General features: G+C 37.7%; 1 protein-coding gene across 3 annotated transcripts; it reads left to right on the top strand.

Annotated features, from left to right (window-relative positions):
- The first annotated feature begins 238 nt into the window (after positions 1-238).
- USP53 (ubiquitin specific peptidase 53) lies at positions 239-26,915 on the top strand. Of its 3 annotated transcripts, none has more exons than XM_072405778.1 (15): positions 239-771; positions 7,173-7,265; positions 8,162-8,296; positions 8,411-8,524; positions 8,604-8,686; positions 11,271-11,376; positions 11,773-11,919; positions 12,002-12,151; positions 12,844-13,012; positions 13,629-13,763; positions 14,754-14,897; positions 15,110-15,848; positions 18,067-18,128; positions 20,029-20,125; positions 20,752-26,915. In XM_072405778.1, exons 1-15 carry the CDS (start codon positions 625-627, stop codon positions 21,662-21,664), a joined length of 3,234 nt encoding a protein of 1,077 aa, XP_072261879.1. In that variant the 5' UTR covers positions 239-624; the 3' UTR covers positions 21,665-26,915. The 3 variants fall into 3 exon arrangements, with proteins under 3 accessions (XP_072261879.1, XP_072261880.1, XP_072261881.1); XM_072405779.1 differs by having other exon boundaries at positions 240-771; positions 15,113-15,848; XM_072405780.1 differs by lacking the exon at positions 239-771 and adding an exon at positions 5,607-5,625.
- The last annotated feature ends 712 nt before the right edge of the window (positions 26,916-27,627 follow it).

Genomic DNA, 27,627 nt, shown 5'->3' on the forward strand with positions numbered 1-27,627 from the left:
CCCTGGCCTGCTCCTTGAAGCAGCCGAGACATTTTCAGACAGGAGGTCACGAGACACATCCCCATCCCAAACCCTCCAGCACCTTTCTAACCGGTCTGACCGAGGAACACACGCTTCCACCAGCCCCGCCCACTACCTGTATGGAAAGACTTCCTGACCAATCACAGACAGCTCCCGCCCTACCACGTCACGCACAGGTGAGCTCCCGGAAAAGGAGAAACACAAAAAACAACAAGTGGGCGGTGTAACGTGATACGTAGGTCCGAATGACACGCTGAGGAGCCGGAGAAACTGACACGAAGGAAGGTGCCGTGACTACCGTACACAAGGCCGGAGGGGACCGCGGTGCTAGTGAGAGAGTGCCTGGACGGGATTCGTAAGCCAAGAGCCCCTCCTTTGGATCCCTGAAGTGAGAGCGGCCCCTCCTTCTGCCGCCAGCCGCTTCTCCTCCTCACACGTCTCTCTGGCAGTGTAGAGAACGGTGCGGGCGGCGAGCGGAGCGGGGAATAACATTGCACGTGTTGCTGGAAGGATGGGCAGAGCCCGAAGACATAGAGCGAACGTAGAGTGACCCGGGAGCTGAACACACCTGCTGTGCCTTGTACATTCCGCTGACCGAGGGGGATGGCCTGGGTGAAACTGTTCCGCCGCCAGGCGGGGGGGAACCTGGGGAAGGTCTACCAGCCGGGCAGCGTCCTCTCCCTGGCTCCCACCAAGGGCCTATTCAACGAGCCCGGCCAGAACAGCTGCTTCCTCAATAGTGCCGTGCAGGTGAGCGCTGAATGGTGTGCGGGGTTCTGTGTGCCTGGCATCCAGGAGTCTGGTTGCTATGGGTTACTGCCTGCACATAGCTCCCTATGGCGTTATAGGGTGCTTGGAAATGGAAAAGTACTGCGTTACATCAGGAGATTATGGCAGCAGAATAAACAGTGCAGCAAGTCACCAGGATGCCTGCTTTATGTGATTACAATGTTCCTGGGCTGATCGGAGGCGGCTGTTGTCATAGTTATGCTTGCAGTGTTGCCCATAGCAACTAATGATTGTACTTTTTATGTGTGTCACCCAGATGAATGGGATGTGGTTGCTAGGAGCACACAATTCTTCTGTCAGTCCCATCTCATACAGCAGGCTCAGTGTGGGTGTAGATCTGTGTGCGCCCCATGGTACCTTGGTGTGATTGTGCCCCTTGGCATGGAGGCCGGAATGGCTGCACGTCCTAGGATTGCTTGGACTGGCTCCATCCATAGGCAGCATTCACTCAGATCACACTCCGGGCTGATGATGGTTATATGAGGAGTTTGGGTACAACAAAGACGTATTCCAGCATGGAAGCCTTGTGAGCCTGATGTGGCCAGGCTTATTAGTCTAGTCATAGCAACCAAGGGTTTCAGCGTTTTGTATCTCCTGGGAAAATATGTGTAATGTTAGCGGACAATAGTTACTTCCTAGCGTCAGCCTTCATAAATCATCTGTCAGTGTGTGGTGCACACGTGTTGTGTCTGCTCAGTGTCACATCTATGTACATACCCCACCATGTCTACACGTATTGGGATATGGGGCTTATTTACTAAAGAGACTTGGGCTGTGCATTTTCCGAGGACAGTTATCACTCTGCAAAGGATATTTTTCTTATTCTACGTATACACCTCAGATGTATGTCACCTGTATTTGTTGTGCTTATCTTGGGTGAAAATATGACAAGTCTCCTAAAGTTGATCATCCTTCTTCTGACATGTGTAATGTCTGTATGAGACTTTTGCATCATCTATTTGGTAAAAGTTTAATTTGCAAAGAATACACAATCAATTACGAAGCAATCCTAAGAGGGGGGGGGGGGGCAGGCAAAAAACAGGATTTTTCCTTGCCCAAGTTTGGATGGTTGAACATGGCAGACTTTCATCATATTTATTAAGCTAAGTGAAATATCTCTTGAAAGGGATAAGTCATTTTGCCATATGAACAGCCTGTATTCCTTTAGGAGATCAACAATAAGACGGTAGGATACTGAACATAGATGTGTGCACAGATCTAACAAGAAGTTCTGCTTGGAGCAGTGATATTGTATAGATAAAAGATGCTGCCACACAGTTCATGAATGTGATGCTGCAGAAAGCTGTCAGTGATTGCAGACATTGTACAGGAGATGGTTAGATACAGCAGACATTACATGTGACTGATAAAGATCACTGCTTTCCAGCTACAGACACACGCTAGATTATTGTCGCCTTCAAACAATTGTGATTGTCTCGGGAGGAAAATCTAGCATGTGTGCAGCAGTCATTCATCGGTCCATCCTGGCAGGACATTGACCAAGCAGGGACAGCCCCTGTATTTTCCTGTGGAGGAGGGTGCCAGTCAGTCATCCTCCCCCCCCTGTTCATAGTACTGGTTTGTTCTCCTATTGGTGGAAATGACCACTAAGGATTGTTACCAGTGACAGAAATCTGTCAGCTTTATACCCCTTTACAAATCAGTTCTTTTACATCTGTCATCCTTGTTGCAATTATTATTAATAACCAGTGTTTATATAGCGCCAACATATTATGCATCGATGTACAATAAATAGAGGATGCGAATGACAGTTACAGTGACACACGAGAAGAAGTGGAGCCTGCCCAGAAGAGCTTACAATCTAAGAAAGTATAGGGAAGTACCACTATAGGAGGGGGAATAATACCCTAATAAAAGATCAGAGGAAAAAGCATAAAATAAGAAAAGGGATGAAAAGCACGGAGAGTTGATGAGAAGTAGTTAGTGTAAGTAATACTTTCCTGCAATATTTTTCACTTCCTAAAACAAAGACTTCAGTCTGTAGCAGTTGCGAGGGCTGCAGGTTGGGCACCCGGGTAGTAGATTTATGCTGCTCTAATAATCACCACAGAAATACAACTACACAGTTCTCTTCAAGTTGCGGACTTGTTGCACATTTGTAACTTTAGTTTTTGAATGGTATTCAGCTGATTTGTCCTGCGTTTTACAATGTCTAGAAAAGCCGACTCCTCTGTATGCTGAGAATGCAGCAACAATGAAATCACATTTGTGTTTTACCTGTCCCAACCGGCTCATGGTTTGTCTTGTCCAGTTTAGGCCTCTAGTTTCAGTCGTACGTCACAGACATTCACCTTTCTTGTAATAAAGGCCTGAGGTTATTTTTTTGGCAAGTCTCTGAATAACAACTGATTTCTTGTGCTATTGGTAATTAGAAAGTTTAATATAGTTTCATGCTGTCAAAACCTCGTAATACAGACAGGAATTGGCTATTGTTTTGTGTTTGATACTTTGGCATGGCAAAGAAATTTTTTGGGTGTATGAATGTGTTATTTTATAAAGTGTGTTTTATGTTGTCACTTTAATAACAATCATATTATTTTCCTATGAAGAAAATTATTTAGGGAACCATTCATCAGATATGAGTCAGTTTTATTGATCTTCGTAGTGACCATGGTGTTTATGCTTCTTTTTATTACTATATTTATTTATTTTATTTTTTTTTCAAAGTCTGCATATTCTGTTCTAGGTCAGGGATTAAAACCATTCGAAACTGCTTGACAGCAAAAGAATTGGTATTCCTAAAGAGGAAGTAAACACAAAATATGTATTTTGTATACGTAAATATGTATGTGAGGTAGAGGTTTTTACCAATGGCGATATGCAAAGTCTTTTGTTTTTTGTGCTAACACTGCATGGCGCATGGAGCTGATAAAAGATTTAGAGACCTACAGTATTGGCCAAAAGTTTTGGCAGTGACACAAATGTAGTTTTTTGCAAACTTTGCTGCCTCAGCATTTTTAATTTATTTTTGTTTCTATAGCAGTCTTTCTCAAATAAGGTTCTGCTAGAGGCTACTAGGGGTTTCCTAAACAATGTGCAATTGGTGCCTCTCACACACCTCTTCTTGGCTGTCTGTAAGGGAGACATTCTTCCCGCAGAACACCGCACTAATGTACTGTGAATTGTGGATATAGCAGGGGTTCCATGAAGATCTGAAAGTTATTTAGTGTTCTCCCCAGCCCCTTTTAGCTGGGTGCACCACCCGACACATTTCAGTAACCACCTGGCTGTTTTTGGGTGGTTAGAGAACAGTTAGGTCATAATACAGGAGCTGCCACCCGCCTAAAATTTCTTCCCACCCAGGTTAAAAAAATTTCTGGGTTGAGCACTGTTATTTCAAGGGGGTTCCCCTGTGGTAAAAAGGTAGAGAGAGGCTGATCTATGGTGGACTGAGCACAATTATAAATATTTCAAAGTTTCAAATGATTTTACTGGCAATTACATCAAATTTATGCAAGGAGTCAATATTTACAGTGTATAGCTGACTGATGGTGATCATTGTTGCCTTCTTGGTGCTTGAGGTTGATCAGTTTGGGGCTTCTGCTTGTTCAGGGTCAGTGCAGAGTTAACATTTGGTGTCTTAAGGATCTTTGGTCAATTTATCCCCCTTACAATAGTAATGAAAAGTACGTTTAAAAAGTCAAAGTTTAAAAAAAAAAATACCCCCTATGTTTTAAGGCTTCTTGCCCCCAGGACACACAGACACATGAATTCCTGCTAGCTGCATATGGAAACAATGATTTCTCCACATGTTGGGTGTCACTGCACATGCCTGAGTGCCATCATTTATCTCTAAATGAATGACCTGTAAAGCCTGTTTTTCATTTTATGGACACACTTCATTTTAAGACCTGATATGTTTGGTGTCTATTTACTTGGTACAACCTCCTCTTTAATCCCCAAAAATGGGGTATGTATTGTATCTGTGTGCACTTAGGTTAATTGTAGTACATCTATTTGCTGAGAATTTGAGTTAAATCAACAGTTGCAGAAATATAGTGTGCAATTACCACAGTTCTATGGCGTCTGTTCATAACGTAAGGGTTAGGTAATGTCCGGACTTAATATGTGCATTTTAATGTTTCCAAAAAGGCAAAATGGTTAAATTCTTCCCCTTATTTATCTAGTAGAACTTTGTGAACTTTGCTGGGATGGTATTTCTTGGCTGCCAACTAATTTTTCTATTGAGATAAACTACATCTGTGAACTCTAGTGGGCTTACAACAAATGTTCTTCAATATACTGTTATTTAGTATTGTAATGTCTTATATTGACACAGCAAAATCCATGCAAACTAGTTCAATATACCATATTAAATGTTGAGACCGTCCACTGCCTCTTTGTAAAAAGGGTCAGGGTAGTAGCTCATCCGTTCTCTTTACCTCCCTCCTTGTTTCTTTTTCTAGCCTGAAGGGGTATTAATCTGCCGTGCTTTCTTTAGCTAACAGTTCTCCAGGTATCATTTATTTATGATATGAAAGCTGTGCATAATAAATATATATTTTTTACATATCTACCTTTTCTAGGTTTATCTTAGCTACAAGTGAAGAATTCGCAAGTTGTTTTTTTCTTCACTCTGTTCCACAGTGCACCCCTGTTTGGCACAAACATTGTTTGGAGAGCACATTGGTTTAGTCACAGAGTAGTAAGGTTGGGTGTTAGAAATCCCATGAGAAATCATTCCTGCAATGACCTAGACTACATTCTCATGGGATTTTTTTTTTTTACGCCCAGCTCAGCCTTGAAGGATGATTACTTTGACCACACATTTATAAAGCTTCAGAAAACTTGGCTGTGGGTAAATATGGTTTTCTTTTCATTTTTTTCGCCTTATGTTTTCAGATACAAGCAATTAATACACTTTTACAGATAACTTTTTTTTTCTTTTATGCTATTTGTGTCTGGGGAGCAGTGAGATTGCAGAAAAGGTCTTGGACTGCTTTACAAGTGTCCCCTTGGTGTTTAAAAGACAGAGAAAGAGCATGCAAGTGTAAAGCCCATTGTAGAAGCTGCAAAGATTTGTTTTGGTGGACTGCAACAGGCAATGTTGGATCAAAACTTTCATCTGTTTTGCTCCTGATAGCTGTCAGTTTTCAAGTTTGGGAAATATATTATTAGCAGCATGAGCAAAGAAATGCAAAATAAGGTGGTTATAGTATATAATGTTGCCTGCCATTGACAGGTCTGGTCAGATTGTATAGAAAAGTAATATGTACATGTTTTCTTTGTACATTTTAGGTCACATTAAGTAAGGTTTTGAAAAGCTCTTTAGTTGTCCAGCTCAGAAATGTTTGAGTTGTTGATTAAACGCACCAAGGGACCTTTCAGCCAAGGAAGGAAATGGTTTTGAACTCCAATTGACTTTGTAATACATTTCCTTTTTCCTTTATGAGATTAAAGTAGAAAGTGTTTTAAGCACATTTTCCTAATTAAACCTATTGTTGCAGACCCCTCTGCATTTATGGTTTATTGGACAGTTTCAAAAATCTGTTTGGAGCTGAGCTCCTGCTAGAGATGAAAACAAATTATTTTAGACACTTATTTGTTAGAAATAAGTAAATATAATTTTTTATTATTATTATTATTATTAAACAGGATTTATATAGCGCCAACAATATTACGCAGCATATTGAATCTGGCTTTATATTGTGTCCGGCAGTTTCCCTCACTGGTAGAGAAAGTTGTCACTTTTTGTGGGAGGTTTACTGCTTTGCACATAGTAAACGGATCTGTAAGTATGAAAAGCATGATGGCCTCCCCAGGATTCCTCTTCTGTTCCTTCTACATTGATCAGTTCATTCCAGGCTGGATTATTGGGTAGGCTTCATTGGTTGTCTGCTCTTAAGTCCTACAGGGAATTGTAGGACCTGTCTGTGCTGTCTGGATCACTAGACTGGCTTTATTTTTAGTATTGAGATATTTGTCAGCTCTTCACAGTAACAGGACTTGGGTTTGTCAGACAGCCTCCAGATCTGAGCACTGACATGAAGAAAGCACAGGAAAGGGGAATGCAGAGAGAAGGGGTAACACTTTGCTGAGACATGGGCAAGGTCACAATGACTAAGCATGAGAAATGGTATAGGATTATTGAAAAAGAAAGTCAAAATACAGTAGGCTGTTGGTGACAATGTCCCACTTATGGTGTGTTGGTCTTTTTTAGAAATGATCGAAAATTTTAAAAAAATGTATATAGGAACAGGGTTCGGAGGATTAATGAGCCATTTCGCACCAATATCACTATATATAATTTAAACATTTTAATTAATTTAATTTATCCTTTTTATTATTTTTTTATGTATATGTTGTGTGAAACTCAAACAGAAATGTTTTTTATTCTGCAGGTTTTATGGCAGCTGGATATATTTCGGCGCAGTTTACGTGGACTTACTGGACATGTTTGTTTAGGAGAAGCTTGTATTTTTTGTGCTTTAAAGGTAACTGATATAAATGCAAATTTTTCATTTGACTCATCTCTATCTTGGAGTGCAATCAATTTTCTAAAAAGCAATAACATCACATTTTACATCTGGAAACTCCTTTTAGTTACCCATGACAAGCTGTCAGCAAAGGCCAGGGCTGTTACTACATAGAGATACTGTATGTGCTGTCTTATATATACATATAAACTCAAATGTTACTTAGTAATGGCAAATGCAAAGTGGCGAATAGTATATATAGTTATAGTTTTTATGGGCAAAATGTATTTTTGTACACTGAATTTCTCTTCATATAAAGGGAGGGTTATGTGTGCTCCATGACACATGGATTAAGAATAACTGTATATTCCAGATTACATTTCCCAGTTTTACAGGAGAAATTGTACCTCTATATTTGAAGGTGGGACTTGTAGTCACAGTAAGTAGGTGGTGGGATATTGTAAGATCACAGTCTGTTATCCTGAAAAGTTTTAAAAGGCCCTGTAGCTGCAAAGACACTGCCAAGTTTCACAATGCTTTTTTGATTTGAAAAGTCCAGTTCCAAAAGTAATTGTAATAACCTAGAGTAATCAACACAGTCGCTCTAAAAATTTACCTTGATTTTGACTTTAGTTAAGCTTTAAATATCCAAGCCATCAAGTGCTATTTCAGTTATCTGTGGTTTATGGTGGTCTGAGTTTCTCCTGGATGTTCTGGTGGAGAAAGTGTCCTTGACATAGGGGAAAACAGTTTTCCTTTATGAGATGAAATATCATCTATAGTTTGGCTGACCTTACCTTTTGGTAACAATATACATACTTTCGACTGACCTTGATAAAATGTAGTCTTTCTTAGTAACTTGTTAACTATTGTCAGTGATGAATTGTATTTTGTTTTGTTTTCTTTCCCTGCAGTCAATATTTGCACAGTTCCAAACTAGTCGGGAAAAAGTGCTCCCATCAGATGCTATGAGGCTTGCCCTGGCAGAGAGTTTTAAAGATGAACACCGTTTTCAGCTTGGCCTTATGGATGATGCAGCAGAATGTTTTGTGAGTAAATTATTATTGTATAACGTTTGCATTTACATTAATCCTCAAGCAATGAATTTTTGAATTTTTGGTCATTGTTATAATGGATCATGTATGTAATGTTTTTATTTTCAGGAAAACATACTACAAAGGATTCATTTCCATATTGTGCCAAACAGTGAAGGTGACATGTGCACTTCAAAGTCTTGCATTACTCATCAGAAGTTTGCAATGACTCTTTATGAACAGGTAGGAGCCTTATTTTTCTTTTTAAGAATGCACACTTTATCACCTTATTCTGAGTATAAACTGTTTTTTATTTTTTTAGTGTGTTTGTCGGAGCTGCGGAGCATCCTCTGACCCCTTGCCTTTCACAGAGTTTGTTCGTTACATTTCCACTACGGCACTTTGGTAAGCTTACAAGTTTTCCTAGTACACATTTGTATTAATATTGTACACCTGGTGCTTAGCACTTCTGCATTAATTTACATTTATAATTTGCAAATATTTTTTATCTTCCCCTGGTAAAATCTTGAAAGTGTATGTTTTGACAACATTTTTAAAAAATGGTATATTTCTGCAATAAGTGCACGTTTTCCCCATGTTCTGGCTTTTAAAACCAACTCGGGGTAGAAAAAAGTTGCTGAAAGCAGTAACCCCGAGTCACACTTGGGGTAGGTAAACCTATGGGAAGGTTAGTAAATATAGCACTTATCTGATCGGCCGGCGTCCTGCGTTGTCCATCGCCGCGATCTCTGTCTTCTTTCTTCTTCCTCCGGTGTCTTCTGCACCTGGTGAGTCACCGGGGAGTTCTCATTGACGTTGGTGTGTGTGTACGTTGCCGGCGGGGCGGGAAATTCAAAATCCATTTGTATTGCATTCAATACAAAATAACTGTATTGAATGCAATACATTGGATTTATATGTGTAAAAGTAGTACATTGTTTTTAAGAACATTTATTTTACAGTATATATATATTAGTATGAGTGTAATATTTTTATTCTAAAAAATTAAAAAAATTTTTTTTTTTAATTTATAAATTTTACATGATTTTGTGTTTCAAACTTTATTATACTCATACTATTATATTATACTGTAAAATAAATTTTCATGAAAAACAATGTACCGCTTTTAGACATAAAAAACCGGAGAGAAATGTACCGCTAGGCAGGTTAAATGGTAAGTGTGCTTTGTGGTTACCTTTCCACTCTGCAACCTTCAGGATCCTACAGAATTTGCTCCCATAGCAATTTGTACACAGGGAATAGGTTTTTTAGGTCTGTGCTACGCTAGCCATTTTATAAAATATAGCCATTTCAAACACACTATCCTCTTTTCATCAGCAATATCCTCTTGATATGCTTTTATTAATTTGGGGAATGAGAGGAAATTTGGAGCTCCATTTATTAAACAGGAAATCTGACATTCCTTTGTGGGAATCATTTACTGCCATTGAAACATATTGGTCTGGAAGATTCCCAATGAAGCTTTTTTATGTGTTTGTTTAGCACAGGTGGGGGAATAAAAAAAAAAACAACTTATTTCTTTTAGTAAAATGGGGTAAGGTGTGTGTGAATCTTTATAACCCATCCAGACAGAAACATCTGTATCTTTGTAACAAAATCAAGTACCATGTTCAGAGAATGCATTTTAAACCTACAGTTTAGAGTAGAGTACAGAGTAGATATAGTTTACACAAATAAAAAAAGCTGATGTGTGTTAGTTGTCACCTGGATAACCAATAAGGATGCCAGCATCAGCATGAATATGGGCCTAAAAGCTCTAACTCTATAAGCTTTGTGAAATATGACACATTATAAATAAAAGCATTTCAAAAGGCAATGAGCATTTCTTCAGTATAACATTTTCATATCAAGTCAAAAACGTTTCGCTTTGTCTTTAGCCATGAGTGGCAGGAAATTACTCCACTCTCCGCTCCTATTTCAAGTGACTCATGGGCTTTATAAGCTTTTGTTAGGAAAAGTTTTTCCAATCTTCAGATAAATAATGCACAGTTACAGAGGCGTGGGAGGATTTTAGCATGTTAATGTTTTATTTAAATTGCAGCCTTTTTCAATTGTGACTCAGTCTGAAAGTGCACCATGTTATTTGGGCCAAGGGTTCCAGACACAAGCAGATGTTCTTTAACTGAGCTGCTGCGCTACTTGTTGTGCTCCATTCTCAATTTGCTCTAGGAGCAACCGCTAGCTTTTAATTCTTGACCTCCAGTGTGGAAATCATTTACTGTCAACGTTTAAAAAAAAAAAAAAAATATATATATATTTTACTGCATGTCTGATTATGTGATCTCTCTGTAATTTAGCTCCTGCATGCCTTATCTTATGTGCTCTAAGCTTTGGTAGAAAATAGTACATGTAATATAATTGTATTTAGCCTTATGAAGACCTTGACTCAGTTTTCTTACAAGCGTTTCTTTATTGTGTCATCTTGTATTGCAAGCAGCATCAAAACTCTTGATTGCTTTGTATAGATTTTTTATCCCCTTTTACCCGATTCACCTTTGGGTGTACAAAAATAATGGAATGCTTATTTAAGTAGTGTTTTCCCAACACATTATCTAGAGCAAGCTGTGCTGCAGGTCCAGTGTGACAGAGCCATATTTACTGTCTGGCAGGGGTGTATGGATCACATAAATGACTGTGATTCTGGAGTTCATTTGCAATTATCAGAATTGTAGCTTGGAATATGCATATTCACTCACATGTTGTATTCTCTAGGTACAGTTATACCCACCACCATAAACTTTCTAGAGGTAAATGATTAAGTGTTTCTAGCCATGTTTCTCCAAACAGCCGATTCTTAAATGGCCTAAAATTAACCTGCTAAAGAAATTGGCACAAATGATCTTCAGTCCTTAAAACTAGTTTGTATTATCTGTATGGATGAAGAGTATTGTTGAATTTAGTGTGTTCTATGATGAAAGTGTGTGCTTGGACCTTTGTGACACCTGTACCTGTTTTATGTTGAATCAAGCAATGAAGTCGACAGAATGCTGGAGAGACATGAGCGTCTAAAGCCGGAGATGTTTGCTGAGCTACTACAGGCTGCAAATACTGCAGATGACTTTAGAAAATGCCCAGTAAGTATTATCAAGGGCTATTATCTAACTATCGTGTGTTTTTTTTTTCCCATTATTTACAAGCCACAAATTTTATTAAAATATGCTTGACATGTAAACTGTTTTATTGTTTTCTTTCCTTTCCATAGGGGTGCTTGGTACAGTTTTCTCTATGCACACATTTTAAAAATAGAGTTATTTTGAAGTGCAGATTACTAGCAATCATTGCATCAAACACCTCCAGCTACATGTTACATGCACATAACACACATAATTTGCTATGCTTCAGATTTCTTTTATGTGGTAATTACTTATAGCATTGCCTACAGGCACCTTTAAATCTATTTGAAGCCAAAGATTTTATTCAAAATTTTGTATGTCAAATGAATAATCATTTTTGTACTTATTTTTCTGTAGAGCAATTGTGGTCAAAAGATCAAAATTCGACGAGTGCTGATGAACTGTCCAGAGATAGTAACTATTGGTTTAGTATGGGATTCTGAGAACTCTGATTTGACAGAGGATGTTGTGCGAAATTTGGCCACACAGCTTTACTTGCCAGGGGTAATTCTTTCTTTCTTTCTTTCTTTTTTTTTTTTGTTACAACAATTTTAAATTGTTTTTACTTATTCATTTTTTTTGTCAGTTATTTTTTAGAGTGACAGATGAAAAAGCAAAGGAAAGTAGGCTGTACCTTGTGGGCATGATCTGCTACACTAGCCGACATTATTGTGCCTTTGCCTATCACACAAAAAGTGCCAGATGGGTTTTATTTGATGATGCTTCAGTAAAAGAGGTAAGTTTAGCAGAAGATAAAATGAATGTTTGAATTTTGTTGTTGAAATACCAAGTGTTTTACATTTGTATTACTATAGATGTAAATACAACACGTTTTTACTGACTAATTGTAGGGGAAATATCTAGGCCCAGCTCTGCCTCGAAGTCTTCTACTAGTTCTGTTGAAATCAGTTTAAAGGATTTGCATGTACATGACCCAAATGTATTTGCCAAAATCCCTGTTGCCCCCTACAGCATATTTCTAAATCTAAGGCTTCAAAAAGGTATTGCTGGATCTGCTGCTGGAAGTTCAACTCCTTTTTACATAGGCAAGCCCCCAGAACTATCTCTCCTAAGCCTTTTCCCCCCCCTAAAATAACAGTTCTGTTTAGCTGACGGATTACCATTTTTTAATGAATGGCACCAGTTGTTTACTGTTTACCCTCACTTTTAGTGTTTTACCACGTTAGACGTGACAGTTGGATGTGATCCACATGAAATAGCTCAGCACACATTTAAGAGTGCGAACATAATTGTTTTTTTGGAAACATTTATAGCATTTATAGTTTTACCCTACAGGACATAATCATAATCAAACATAATTTGATGTAGTACTCTTGTAGGTGTGATAACCATAACTTGACATCATTGCATGTTTTACTTTTTTCTTTTTTTTTTTATCTGAAGTAAATTGTTCATACTTCTTTTTAGGTTGGTACCAAATGGAAAGATGTAGTCACTAAGTGCATTAGGTGTCATTACCAGCCCTTGCTTCTATTTTATGCCAATCCTGATGGCACTGCAGTGACCACGGATGATGCCCTAAGACAAGTTCTTCAATGGTCTCACTACAAGAGGGTCTTCAACAATGACAGCACAGGTACTTTGATTTTGGTTCCATATGTGTGTATATATATATATATATATATATTCAATTTCTGGCAATATTTAGACCATAATTAGGTTTTTTTTAATTTACTTAAATTTGAATTGGATTTAAAAGCTCCCTTAATTCAGTGGTTTGATTCTTTCCCCTGGATGTTTTTTCCTCCCTTAATTAAAACTTACTTTTTAAATGTCAAAGTGGCTGCTGACTTGGCTAACTTCAATTTTATATTTAGAGTATTAGTTTTTCTTATACTACCCTATATCAATATTCTAGTTGTTGTTGTCACACTTGCCACATACCAGTGCCAACTGTCTAGTTATGTCTGTGTGTGGTGTGTATGCAAGCACCTGTAAGAGCCTCCACAGGTAAAGCCAAATCACTATGGTTCAGACAGGCAACACTCCAGCACTGCAGAAGCTTGCCCACTCCTTTCTGACATCTGTCCACTGGGCCTACCCATCATAGATTAGCAAATGGGAATATGGGATGGTGGGTGAAAGTTAACTGCCAAGTCTGACACTAGCCAGATGACCTAATATTTAGCTGGCAAGTGTGTGTTTTAGTTTTTTTCCCCTTTCTGAGAAGTTCCCTTTTCCTTTGTTTACAGAATCAAGGAAGGCAGAATATAACAGAGATGCTGATGTTGCTGAACATATATATCAGAACAGTGGATATAGATATTCATCAGATGATACAGGATTTAATAGAGGGGTTGTTCAGTCAAGTACTGGCAGAGGACCTGGTAAGTTTCTTAGAGGATCTCTGGATTCTATAACCAGGCTGTATACAAGGTCTTGAACTACAGGCTTTGAAGAATCAATCTGCAAGATTCACATAGCATATTAATGTTATACACTTTACAGGCTATCCTAAAAGCCTGTTTTATTATTTAATCAGTATTATATGGCTCGCTGCATGCCTCAGTATTTGTATTAACCTTTCACTGCTTTAGTTATAACGTTACATCCAACAGCGAGTGCATTGATGCTTGTGTCTGTCTGAATGAACATAGCTTAAACAACTTTTGAAGAATCGCTAAACAAATCCTAGGAGCTAGGTCCTAATAAATATTTTAAAAAAATTTTTTCGAAGAATAACTAAGATTTTTGAATTATCAGTGGAAGCACTTAGATGGCAGCTACCTGTTAGGTATTCAAATATATAAAAATGAAAGCTGTTACATTTTGGGTATCCTATCCCTTTCTGCCCTGATAACATTATGAATATAAAATAAAATGAACTAAAGCAACAAAAAATGCATTATTTTTAAATTCTTAATGTATTTCTCAAGTTTTTAAAAAAATCAGTTAATTGTTGCATTTTACTTTTCCTTACTAACTTTTTTACATATATTTTTAATCTCCTTTTAGTATTGTGGAAAGATGGGACAGTTGTTTCAGGATGATTGGAATGAAATTGGGTTATGTGTTGTGTTAAACCAGCAAAAATACATTTTTCTGGTAAGGTGCATATTGCACAGAAAGGTCTGTGGTACTGCATGAATGATACTAATTTTCTTAGCAGACTGTTACTTATTGGGTAGATAAATGGCTGAAAGTTAATAATTAATAAAATTTGCTGACTTATCTATTGTTGGTAAGTTTCACTCCATGCACTGTACAAATAGGAGTGATTCATGAGCAAGTGGACATACAGTAAATGCAAACATAAGAAAGCTAGAATGTAAGTTGAATTGTAACCACACATTTTATCATTGTATTTTTTTCTGAAGTTAAATTGGGACGAAATGATCAGCAGGAAAAGTTAAAAGATTTGTCTCGAGAATGTGCCCAGAGAGCAAATAATCTGAAAAACACATCTGCACAACGGAAAATTGTTGATAAACCACAGAAGAAAGAGGTTTCTAGACCGAAAGGTATTGACACTATTTTCCTTGTTGATCGTTCTTCGTGTGTAAGTCTGTAAGTTGTTTGTGGAATGTATATGAATGATTTTTGTGTGTGGCCTGTGCATTTTGTGGAGCAACCATAGAGCTGTGTAGCATTATGTTTTGGTGTGACTATATCTTGCTTACTAAGCTGCCGCTGTTTTCAGCTGTTTAATTTACATTTGTATGTTTGTCTCAAGTAGCAACAACTGGAAGTGTTCCATACCATTCACAGTCGTTTTCTGGAACGCAGCTCAAATCCGGATCAACCCCAGCAAATGGATTCAGACAGTATCCAGATCCTCACTTCTTCAGCAGTCAAGGGAAAGGTCCATATAAGCAACAGAGGTCTGACCAGCAGCCTCGACAAATGTCATCCTCTACTAATGGACAAAATGCCATACCTGAATCAAAGCAAATGACTCGTGTGAAGAATAGTGCCTCAAATGGTTATGATACAGACAACAGTCAGGAGTACAGAGAGAAAGGAACTGGCAGAACCAAAAAGACCTGGCGACCCATGCGGGAGACTCTTAATGTGGACAGCATTTTTAATGATAGTGAGAAAAGCCAGTCCAGTCCACGGCATTTAGCAAACACTAATGGAAAACATCATTCTGCTAAGGATCAAAACCTTAACCACTGCTCGAGGGAGAGCTCCAAGAAAAAGGTCCTAATGACCATTTATGAGGACGAAATAAAACAGGAATCTGGCAGCCGAAGTTCACTGGAATCTGTGGGGAAAAGTCAGGCAGAAAGGAACAAGCTAAATCCAGATTCAAAAATGTACCATCTTGACAGCTGGCAGATGCAAAGAGCAGAGTCTGGATATGAAAGCAGTGATCACATTAGCAGTGGCTCAAGTAATCTAGATTCTCCTGTTATTGAAGGAACCAGCTTTGCTGATATGAAAGGTCTTCAGGAAATGAGCCAGTGCAGGTAAGTTCGTATTACCTTTGTAAAATAATAAAGCTGAACTTTAGAGTGATAAAGGAACCTCAATTTAAATCTCTTATGTGTTCCCTAAAAAAATAAAAACTACAAAAAGAATTTGTAAAAATTGTTTTTCATATAAATATAAAAAATTAAGCAAAATTTTTTTGTTCCTTTTTGGAGCCATTAAATGGAACAAGTCAATCGCCCTTTGTTGAAAACTCTAACGGATATTTTTTTTTTATATTCATGTGAAAAAATAGACCTAACGTTGACATTGCATGTTAAAGCAAGTGTTTTTAGGCTGAGTAACGGGTCTTTTGGCTAGCAGCCCATGGTAAATAAAAGATGCTTACCTTCTTCTTATCTTTACACCTTCACGTTATATTTGGCCAGAGCCTACGCAAGGATAAAATCCCTCCTCGTGTGACATTATTCAGGCCTATATAGTGTAGCATTTCAGAATGCAGTGATTGTTTTTCCATATCCATGACTATGGATATCCATGACTATGGACTAAGCTATGACTGTTCAATCCTATACATTTCATTCTTTTCGGGCAAAATAACGGGTTCACTGGATATTTTAGAAAAGCTTGGTTATGAAGGTAACTTATATGTAAATATATGTATACATGGAGCCAGCCACATATACACCTATTACATATACAATCTGTACTTCTTGTGTCCTGTTGATCCTTAGATCTATTTTCTGGGCTAACAGGAAGAGTCTTTGCAGACTTTTTTTGTTAAGTATTTACTATGTGCTTGTTAGCCCAGAGTCTTTCTTTTTTTTTTTTTTTTTTTTGTAAATTTTTATTTTTTTTAATGGTATATTTTATGGTATATGTGTTTCTTTTTAATTGGTAGAGAAATATTACTTTAATATCATGTGGTCTAAAATGCCCAATGCAGCAGCACTTCTGAAGTGCAGATACCTTGTAGTTCTGCTGTATTAGACCTTTTACCTTACTTTAAAGCGTACCTAAACTCAACATTTTTACTTTACATAGAAGGGTAGACAACCTTTCTATATGCAGCAAAAATTGTTTTTGTTTGTGCAGCAGGTCTTTAAGTCCTGATCGCTGTGGCAATCAAGACTTAAACGAAGTGCAGAGCCTCCCGAGATACCTAAGTCACCCATCCCAAAAGATCAGCATCTTTTTCCCCCTAGGAGGAAAAAAGCCCCTTCTGCGCATGCCTCACATGTTTCCTCCTAGGTAAAAGATACTGACCTCACACATGTGCAGTGAGATTGGCTTTCTCCCCCCTCCCCCTTTCACAGCGGCTACGTCACCCGATCTCGCACCTGTGCCGTGCAAGATCGGGTGACGAAGAAAGACTGGAAGAGAAGACTGAAGATGGCGGCACCCGGCACTTCCTCTGTGCCGGGGCGAAGAGGAGTCCCAGGACAATGCAGGACAAAATAGTCAGAAAGACCAGCACCATCGAGGGACCTGCAGGATTAAAGGTAAGTGTAATTTTTTTTGGTTTTAGTTTAGCTCTGCTTTAAACCCCCTGCTTGAGTCTCTAGTATCAGGCTTTGTGTATCGCCTGGACCTACTGTCCATCGGGGGCTTCAAGTGGCCTCATAAAATGCTTTGAAATTTTGAGACTGACCCAAGTACTTGCAAGAGCCACAAGGTACCTTTTATGTGCTCTTTATTTTAAGGACTTTTAAGCTTTGTTGTGTATTATCTTAGATACTGTTCTAGGAACTGGATTTCAAACTAAAACAATGTGTGCAATTGCTGAATGTTCAGGATGATTCAGCTAGAATAAAGTATACAGTCTGGCACTGTGACCTGGTATCTCCGAAATCAGTTTCATCATCCTGTTGACTGTGCAGCTTTGATTTCAAGCTGTGAAATCTTAAACACAAAACTTTTAAATTGTTTCATTTCAGTAAACCTTTTTGGTCTATAAAGAAAGAACAGGCTTTTTGAATATTTTTTCCATTTTCAAAAGATTAGAAATACACCGATACTGACACAAAGTAAACACAATGCATAATTTTGTTTTCCTAAATTTCATTAGATCCTGGGGTTATTATAAATCTCTTAAGTTGTAATATTGTTTCATTTTTGTATTTGACAATATAGAAATATACTCCCTTCAAACTTGGTACCACCCAACAGTGATATGTTGGAAGTGAAAAAATGTTGCTATATTAAACACCATGCATTTGAAAATACTAAAGCACATTTTTTTTAAACCTTTTTAAGCGATCCACATTCAGTACATGGGTTCCTTTCCACCTCTCCACACCTTCGAAGTCCATTGAATGGTAAGGGATTTTAAACACTTTTTTTGTTGTGTCTTCTCTGGTTGTCTGTAAAGGTCCATTAGCTATGAAAAAAAATTGAAATCCAATTTAATTTTGAAGAATAATTACACACAAACTTAATATAATAAAACCAATAAATAAATAGTGAAATAAATAATGTTTATACTGTTACAATGCCACCTGTTCAGGGTTGGGATATATTAGGCAGTAGGTAGGTGATGTGTTGGAACTGGTTGAAATGGCCAGACATGAGGACTGACTTGAAAAGGGAAATTGTGATGGCCAGATGAATTGGTCAAAGTACTTGGACTGCTATTCCCCATTATGCAGGGGTTTGTACCAACCAAAGGAATGATGGTCCAAGGAATGATGGCCAGTAAATCAGAGACGGGGCCATTTTCCCCAAGGTAGGTTGCTAGCTGGATAGCCTGCTTGGTCTGATCCCCACAGATAAGTTTCCGTAGCACGAATTGCTGAAAAAGATGTCAGGCATAAAACTGATGTTCTAAGTGGCTGCTTTGCTACAGACTAGATTGCTCACCCCTGGCTACTGTTGAAAGAACATATAAGGGGCTACTTGAGCAATGGTAGAATGCTGCCTACTGTTGTTTTCTTTTTTAAACATGTGCATGGTGCATATTTACCTAGGAAAGAAATTATTATTATTAAACAGGGTTTATATAGTGCCAACATATTACACAGCGCTGTATATTAGGCAGGTTGTTTTAAATGTTTTAGCTGATCAATGTATATGTATTAGCTTGAAGAAATTATCTTGTGTTGGACCTAGTTCTTTAGAACATTACACTTTTAAACATAAATATGGAAAATTAAGAAAAAAAAAATAAATCCATTCATACAGTTCTAACGCTGCAGTAATTGTACAGGCCTGAACATGAACATCTGCCATATTTAGTTTAGTGAAGAGCTTTGGGCCAAGCTTCTAAACAGAATCACTAGCTAGTTTTAGCCATGCATGGCTCTCTGTGTCAGCAGAAGAGAAAAATAACGCTTCTATTTTTAAATGGGCTGGAATCCTGAAGACAAACCCTTCTGGTGTTAGTGAATGTTGCTCTCTGGAAGGCATGCCTCTCACATGATCCAGTGCTTGTGAGGTGGATCACTCCTGCCATCTGCTGTGATTTGTTTGTAATTGCATCAATAACTCTAGGGTATAGTGCAGTGCTTTTTTATGTTTTTTTTTGCCTTTGACAAAAGGTAATCAAATGACTTTGGAAGCAAAACTTGTTTTTGGTGTTGCAAAAGAGCAGGTTAAACACCTTTCTGGTTGTATTTATTTCTTTGTATTTATTTCTCTGCCTGTCTGTGACACTGTAGGGAAAATTACCTGAAATTACTAAGCCCATGAATGAGAGAAGTATAGGGATGTCTCTAGAATGGGTACACCAGTACTGATAATTTTCAGCTTTAGTAGCCCTTCATTGGGATTAGGACTTAACAGGTAAGGCTTCAAAAATTCTCCTCAATGCATTTCAGTTAGCTTTGCACACCTATAGAACTTGTTGGCTACCTAATTACCATGTTCTGGGCCTATGTTTCCTGCTTTCAACACAGCTCCCCAGCTCATTTTACCTGGGTGCACCACCCAGCACTTTTCAGTAACCACTGGGCTGTTTACTGAAGAGTTGGGGCTGCCACTCGCCTACAATTTCTTCCCACACAGCTTAAAAAAATTTCTGAGTTCAACACTTAGGTGACTGTTTACTTGCTGCTCTGCATGCTCCCACCTCTTGACAGGCACCTGAAGAAAAACAATCAAGATTATTTACTTAAACTGTCAGTGACTTTAATGTTTTGTCTTATTGGAATATGCATTATGTATTGTGTGTACTATATCTATAGGTGTATAAAGTAATCTGTATGTTTTTTTATTTTTAAGGTTTCAGCAGGGAGTGTAATGATTTGGAGCGTAGTAGATATGAAGATAGGCTGTCTCCAGGTCCCCGAGAGCCATCACTTAGCCCCTCGGGCCGAAGGTATTCTACAAGGGAAACAGTTGTCAGAAGTTTTTGATCTAGAGTGTAAATGTCTGTGTTTTTGTAAATTAGAACATGGTGCCACATTCCTGCTCATTTTGGTGTGTACACACACACACACACACACACACTATACACAATATTTTTTTAATCCCTTTGCCAACCAAGCCCCCTTTCCTCCCCTGATCTAAAGAAAAGCAACCTTAAGAATATTTGGAGAGATCTTGGCTGGAGCCACAGCTGTCAGGAAACATTGGGATCTTGGCTAATATGATTCTGTGGAGTGGATGGCTATCTTAGGACAGGAAAGGAGCCAGCCACTCTCCTTTTTTTTTTTTTTTTTTTTTTTTTCTTTATATATATAAAGAATAAGAACTTAGATTATGTAGACTGTAATTCCTTGACTTTGCAGAAGGTAGAGAGACAGCCAACCAGTTAGTTATTTTAGAAGAAGATATGCAGTTTATTGACTTTCTTTAGGAGCACAATTAAAACATGTATAACACACAGGTGTGAATGCATTTTAGGTAAGAGTATCTCTGCATTGTTCCACATTGTTTCTTTAATCATTCAAATTAGTTTTTAGTCTACAAAAAAAAAACATTTTTTTTTGTTTGTTTTTTAAGGAAACAAAATGGTGATCTAAAACATGAAGTTCGTTCACCAACGCTTTCATCTCGAGGTCTTAAAGATTACAGTGTTAAAGAGTCTACTTTGAATAAACAAGAAGATTCTCGGAATTGTTCTCTTCATCTGACCATGTCCTCTTCAGAAAATTGTTGTTTGCACCACGACCATTCACCAGTTTCACAGCACAATGGGCTCGCCAGTGCTCTGCTTCTTCATCCACCTGTCAGTCCTTCACAGCCTATTCCGCAGAGCAACAGAATACAGTATATGAATGCTCCCTTCTTTGCATCAAATGAAAACCTTTCATGCCACAGAGATGATGGTAGCTGCACAGAAAATCGTGACTTTAATACTTTACCACCTCCTCTGCCTCCTAAGAAGTACTCTCGAAGTGCTGTCCCACGAACTGAGCAACATTTTTCTCCTGGTACCACTGCTTCTCATATACAATCATTATCTTGTGTTCATTCTGGCAGCACTGAGAGACTTTCATCTGGTGATTTTGGAAGACCAGACTCTGACATAGACTACTACCCAACAAAAGAAACATTTCATAACAATGACCTAGACATGCACACACCACATTTGTCTGGTGCCTCGGCATATGACTATCGATCAAAGATGGCTCAACAGCCTTTGGGCTTCAATCAAGTTTCCCATGTTAATGATACAGTCTCACTTACGACATACTTTTGTGTGGACAACTGTATGACTGACACATACAGGTTAAAATACCACCAGAAGCCAAAAGTTTATATGACTGAAAGTACTGCATTCCACAGAGACCCTGGTCATTTACAGCTCACAGATTCTGTTATGGAACCTTCCTACCACAGAACCTTGGAAAATGCTCATCACTCGATGGCACGAACAAAAATGTCATATGGAAGTGTGCCTTGTAATAGATAGACATTTAGGTCTAACATTTTTGAATTGTTGAACACTCCATGTGGAGACCTCAAGTCTAAATGGTCAGCTTTGATTATATCAAGGACAGAGCTAGCTTATAGCTCTGGTGAGCAGTAAACTTGTTTTAACACGTTTTGATGCTAAAGTGAAGTCAGTTGAGAGTCTTAACTGCTTATTGAAACAAGCTGTTAGTAACTCACTACACTGGCTCCCTCATAACATTGATATTTCTTTGCACATTGCCTGGGTCTTATAGTGTCTTGTACATTTAAGCTCATTTTTAAATTCGCTGTATACCTGTATCTGTTTGTAGGGCGTGAAAGCCTTCAGAGAGGTCACTGTTTTTTTTTGTTTTTTTTTTTATTAGTAACAAGGAGGAAATTCTATTCCTCTTGTTTGGAGATTACATAAGAAGCTCATAAAATGCACAAAATCTAGTCTACTAGTTTTTCTCTAATCAGGTAATTAACTTCTATATATAGAAAATATGTTTAATAACCATCTAGGTAAAAAATGCTCTATTTTAAATTTTTTAAAAACTTTGTATATTTTTACATGAAGTCACAATTATAATAAAAGCACAGATATGTCATATGAAATACTAAATCTCTACAGTAGAGTAAAGCTTCAACATATATAACACAGGGAATATAAATTGCAAAGCAGGTTGACTTGATGTACAAAAAAAGTTCACCTGTTGCTTGCTGAACAAGAAAGCCTATGGTATTGATGGTTTTGGAACCTGTTAGGGTATATTACTCTCAATAATGGTTTGATCTGTTTTAGGACAGCCTGTATTTTATACATGCACATGTTTTTATTAGGTAATATTCATTACAGGATCTACCTAAAGTTTAACTCCAGACAAACAACTAAATACACAAATATAGTCCATATATTGGAGCTATTTGACCTGATAATAGATTTACTTAATGCCTTGCATTACAAATATGCCTAATGATGTGTTAATGAATACAGTCCTGGATATATTTGTGTTCTTTGTATCTGCCTGGAGTACAAGCTTTAATGTGTGATAAGTGTAGTTTTATTACCTCCTTTTATAAAATGTTTTAGGAAATGCACTGTTTTCCAATTAGTTTCTGTGGAAGCCTACACAGTTCCACTCTTTCTCTTTAGCACCATTTTTATCTTATTGGTAGCTAAATAATTGAATCTTTGGGTTCACAATGGTCTAGCCAAGAATTCATCCTTTACTCAGCATACTTCACATGATCCCAGAGACACCCTTTTTAAAAAAAAAGGCATAAGTTGGTGGGGGTGAATTCAACTAAAGCTCTACTCCAGCGAATGCAATTGAATTAAATGTGGAAAGCTTTGACTTAGTATCAGTGCCTAACTTTCACAATAACCCCCCATTCCCTTTTTTATTTTTGTCAAGTGTCACAGACATTAACTGTAAGAAAAATCTCCCCAGTGGGCCACAGACAATTATTGACACTAAAAAGGTCTTTCTTACCTTGCATGCACAACTTTACAGCCCCAGTTACAAAATCCCTGAGGAATATCCAGTACTATAGGGCAGAAATGTGACGCTCCCCTAGCTTCTGCATAATACAGTTTTAGGTACTTAAATGACCAGTTGTCAGGAGAAGCTTTTCACGTTCAGAAAGTTAAACAGGTTGTTGGGCCTGCTGTTGCCCTGAAGTTAGGCACAACATTGTCTGTGGTTCCTCGTGTTACCAAATCTAGATCTCTGCATAGATTTTTTTTTTTTTATTCTGTCCTGGGTTCTCCTAGGCATATTAGCAGGCTTACCAGCTTTAGAAAGAGAAACAATTTTTTATTAAGTAGCGTTCTACGTCTCCAACCATAATGGAGTACACCTAGCTACAAAGTTAAATAGTAATGCATACTATAATTGTATTCTTCTGGGTCAGTAAACCCATGAATACAGGAATATTATTACTACACTGCTTATTTAAGCCAATTTGTGTATTAGGATTCAAAAATCAAAGAAAGGTTTACCTAAAGGAAAATTGTTGTAAAAAAAAAATAAAAAAAAATATTAAAATGGCAGGATTTTAGGAACGGTTTACATACATAAACTTTGTTCTAAAAATGTGAAACGCAAATAGCCAAGACTTGTAGGATAAGTATAGAGCAGCTTTAGAGAACACAATATGATTACATTCTATATGACCAGCATTCAGGTAATAAGCCCTCTGCCACTATTTATTTGGTTTTACCCTAAGCAGTATTTTTTGGGTTATTTTTGCAGTTTTGCACTTTATATCTAAACCATTTTGTTTTATAGGTTTAGATTTGATATGAAAGATACTATAATGGGAGCCCCATTTAGCAGAACAAAACTGATATATGTTTTGTGTCTTTATATTTTTGTAAGAGTTGATAGGTTTATAAATATTTTGCTAGTCCAAGTCTTCTACTACCATTATATATGTTTTTTTTTAAGAATGTGTTTTAGCCTGGTAAAACCTCTGCGGGACATATGAGCAAAATCTTACAATTGCGCAAAACAAGGCTAATGCTTCATGGGTGCCACAACTATGCAATCTGAGAAACTGCAAATGGGATGGCTTTACAATGTTTCCAACTGAACATATAATAAAGTAGTCTGCAGTATTCTGCAAAACTTCCCAGGGGAAGCTAGTTTCTTTATGCAGGAGCACTCTGATCATTACAAAGGGTCTGTCTCCCCCATACAATGTGTAAAAGGAACAGATGGGCCCTAGTCCCGTATTCATTTATTTGCCTCACCTGATCAAGTTCTAAACTATTGGGGAAGAATTGTATTTTTCCAATGAAACCTCACTAACAGGAGAGACTGCAGGTAATTTTAAATACTGCCATTCCCAAAGAAACAGAGATCCCTCCTTCATATGTAGAGGGTGGGGGGTTGTCTCTGTAATAAGTTATGCATTTATTTACCCTGGAGAACATTTCTAATTGTAATGCTGTAATGCTTTAAAAAAAAAAAAAAAAAACTTTGAACCTTATTTTTGTTTAGGTATATGGCTTACATTTTAGGGGCTGTGTGGCTTCTATTTCTGATTTAGCTTTAGAACAAGAACTTTGCTTCTGTACAACTTCCAGTGTTGCCTCCACATTTGCAGATAAGGCACTAAAATATTTTCATATAGTACACTCCAGTGAAGAATTAGGTAAAACGTACCTAGTCACCACTATTTGTAGAATGTGACCTCTCTAATCTTTGTATGGCTTTGCTTTTGTGCCTATTTAATATATATTTTATGTGTATTGACTTGGAAATCTAGATTTGTACAAAAGGAAACTAATTTTAAATTGCTTGTAAAATGTGAAAACTACAAGTCATAACATTTCTTCTGGTTTTCTGTGCTGGGTTTAGAGTTTTATCTTCAAATTTTTTTGTTGTTGTTGATATTGCAGTGTGTTTAAATTGTTACATATTTTGTAAACTTTTGTACAGTCCGAGTTAGACATTTGATATTGTTTGATAGCGTGTTCATATCACAAGAAAGTTAATGTGCAATATTTAATGTTGAAATGCTTTTATAGTGATTTACTTACTAACCATATGAGCCTAAGAATTATTTTTATAGAAATTATTATGAATTTGAGTGATTATCATGTACGCAACAGTTCTCCCTTCATCCGTCCAAAAGTAGAGGAAAAATAGACAATGTGCAATAGTGCATTTTGTACTGCACTTTTTTTGTTTTGTTTCCAAATACTATATTGACAACTTATTTGCGTAGAGTAAATGACCCAGTCCTAATGGAGTTGTTGCTATAGCTTCTGTTCGTATTCTGCATGACATAAAATACTTTTTAAAATGCAGCAATTAAGGAACTCCACCAGGAGTTTTGTGGTCTCACCACTGGTAGTTACCAAAAAAATAGCTTAACGCTCACTTAAGCCTAAACTTCAGTATAGACCCTCCACAGTGAAGAAGTGAAGGTGAGGCTGTGTTATGTGACTAATGTAAAGTCTTTATCTTTAGGAGCAATCACAGAAAGGAGTACTGCATAATCAGTGGGCGCCACATGAGTGGATAAGTAAGAGGCAGTGGCATGGAGCACAGATATGGATCCTGAATTCCTATCATCAGCATAAAATACCAGTTTTAGGTGCACTGACTTTTGTTGCAAATGTATTTTAAGAGAAATTAACACATTTTAACTCAATAAATAAAGCACAATCGTTTTAACTTCCACATATATATACCAGTGCTGTAAGGCATTCTTGGCAAACCACTCCTTTAGGGCCATACACAATCAAACAACCATGATCACTTTATATCCGGCTAGCCAACCTAAATGCTTCTGTAAAACATGGGTTGGCAAACTTTTATGGCCACTAGGCCATTTCAGGGGTGGGTGGGAGCACACTAGGCCGGACTCTGAGTCCCACCCTAATGGCTCCGCCCACCACCAGGGAACACCTCCTGAAGTGAAATCCCTCTCCTCTGTATGCATTGCGGCTATGCCGTATCTGGCCTAAAGGCTAAAGCTTAACCAAATAAATTGTTTTGTAGGCCTGATGAAGATGGTTCTCTAATGGGCTGTGGGTTGTGCCTACTACATTTGGCTATTTTATAGAACAGTGGTCCCCAACCTTTCTGACATGGAATAAAATTTTGCTGAAGCCAGGTTTATGTACAGCTTACACCATGCTATTCCACTCATCTGTTTCAGCTGGTGGGAGGGTCAGTTACGTGTGACACCTATAATAAAGGAAGGACAAAACACCAGACTTAATTTCCTAAAATCCCTGAATTATAAAAGAAGTTGTGTCCTCATATAGAGGCATGACTTGTTCTCACAGGTAGAAGATGGTGAACAATTGTAAATCTGTAACAGAAAATGACAACATATGATGGGTCCTGTAGCTGCACACACAATAGGTTTCTGAATTTCCAAAGACAATACCTATATTTACATTATTCATGATTTCTTTAAGATTTTGCCTTTAGTTGGGCTTTAGGAAAACAATATCTGATTGTAGTATAGTAGTTTGCTTTCAAAGTTTTCCAGATTTAACAACTAAGCATTAGGTCCTGTTATGACCAACCCTGAGGAAGTCCACATGACTAGACCAATCAAAAAAAAAAAAAAAGCTATGTAATTTTCCCTAGATATGGTAGGCAAAACTATCAGAAATGTATTGTTGTTGTGCATTGATCATATGGTTTCATCTCTTCTGTATAAACCTTTATATGACAATGTCTACACGTGAAGACAATCAGAAAAAAAATGTTTTATTAATAAATTTTTCTTTTAAAAAAAAATTGCCGTTATTTTTGTTAAAATTGGAAAAAAAACTTCTGGTTTTTTCTCTATAAACAAGCCAAATCGGATTCTACAAAGAGGACCTGTAAGTTCCCATCATTTCATATATCTGTGTTACAGTCTAAGGCAGCCTTTCTTGATCTTGGTGGGAGCCCCTTCTATAGTTAGTACATCCACAGTACATTAGGGTGGTGGCCAGTGGGAAGAATGTCAACCTTACAGATAGCCAAAAAGACCACTGGTGTCAGGGAAAACTGTACTCAGAGTCATAATAGTCATTGCTCAGGGAACCCCTAGCAACATCCGGAGGAATCCTGGTTGAGAACCACTGATCCAAGAGCTATGTTCACATATTTTTTTTTTACCCTTAAAGTGGACCTATCACCAAAATGTTTACTTTACATAGAGAGTAGATAATTTTTACTTTATGTAAAAGGGTTGTTTCCACAGCAGAAAAATTAAATTAGAGTGCAGAACCTCCTCCGATACCTACATTATATATATACCTGGAGTCTTCTGGCTGCTCCTCTGCATGCTTGATTTTGGGCATGCACAGAAGGGGCGTTTTGCTTCAACACACAGGACCAAATTGGGGAAAGCTCCAGAGGTATTGAGGGATCTGCGGAAGTAAAGGTAATTGGAATTTTTTAATTAAGTTTAGTTCTTGCTTTAACCAAGTTGTATTTTCATGCACAGCTGTTGGAATCCCTA

Source organism: Pyxicephalus adspersus, chromosome 3 (genome assembly GCF_032062135.1).
Source record: "Pyxicephalus adspersus chromosome 3, UCB_Pads_2.0, whole genome shotgun sequence".
Classification (NCBI taxonomy): Eukaryota; Metazoa; Chordata; class Amphibia; order Anura; family Pyxicephalidae; genus Pyxicephalus; species Pyxicephalus adspersus.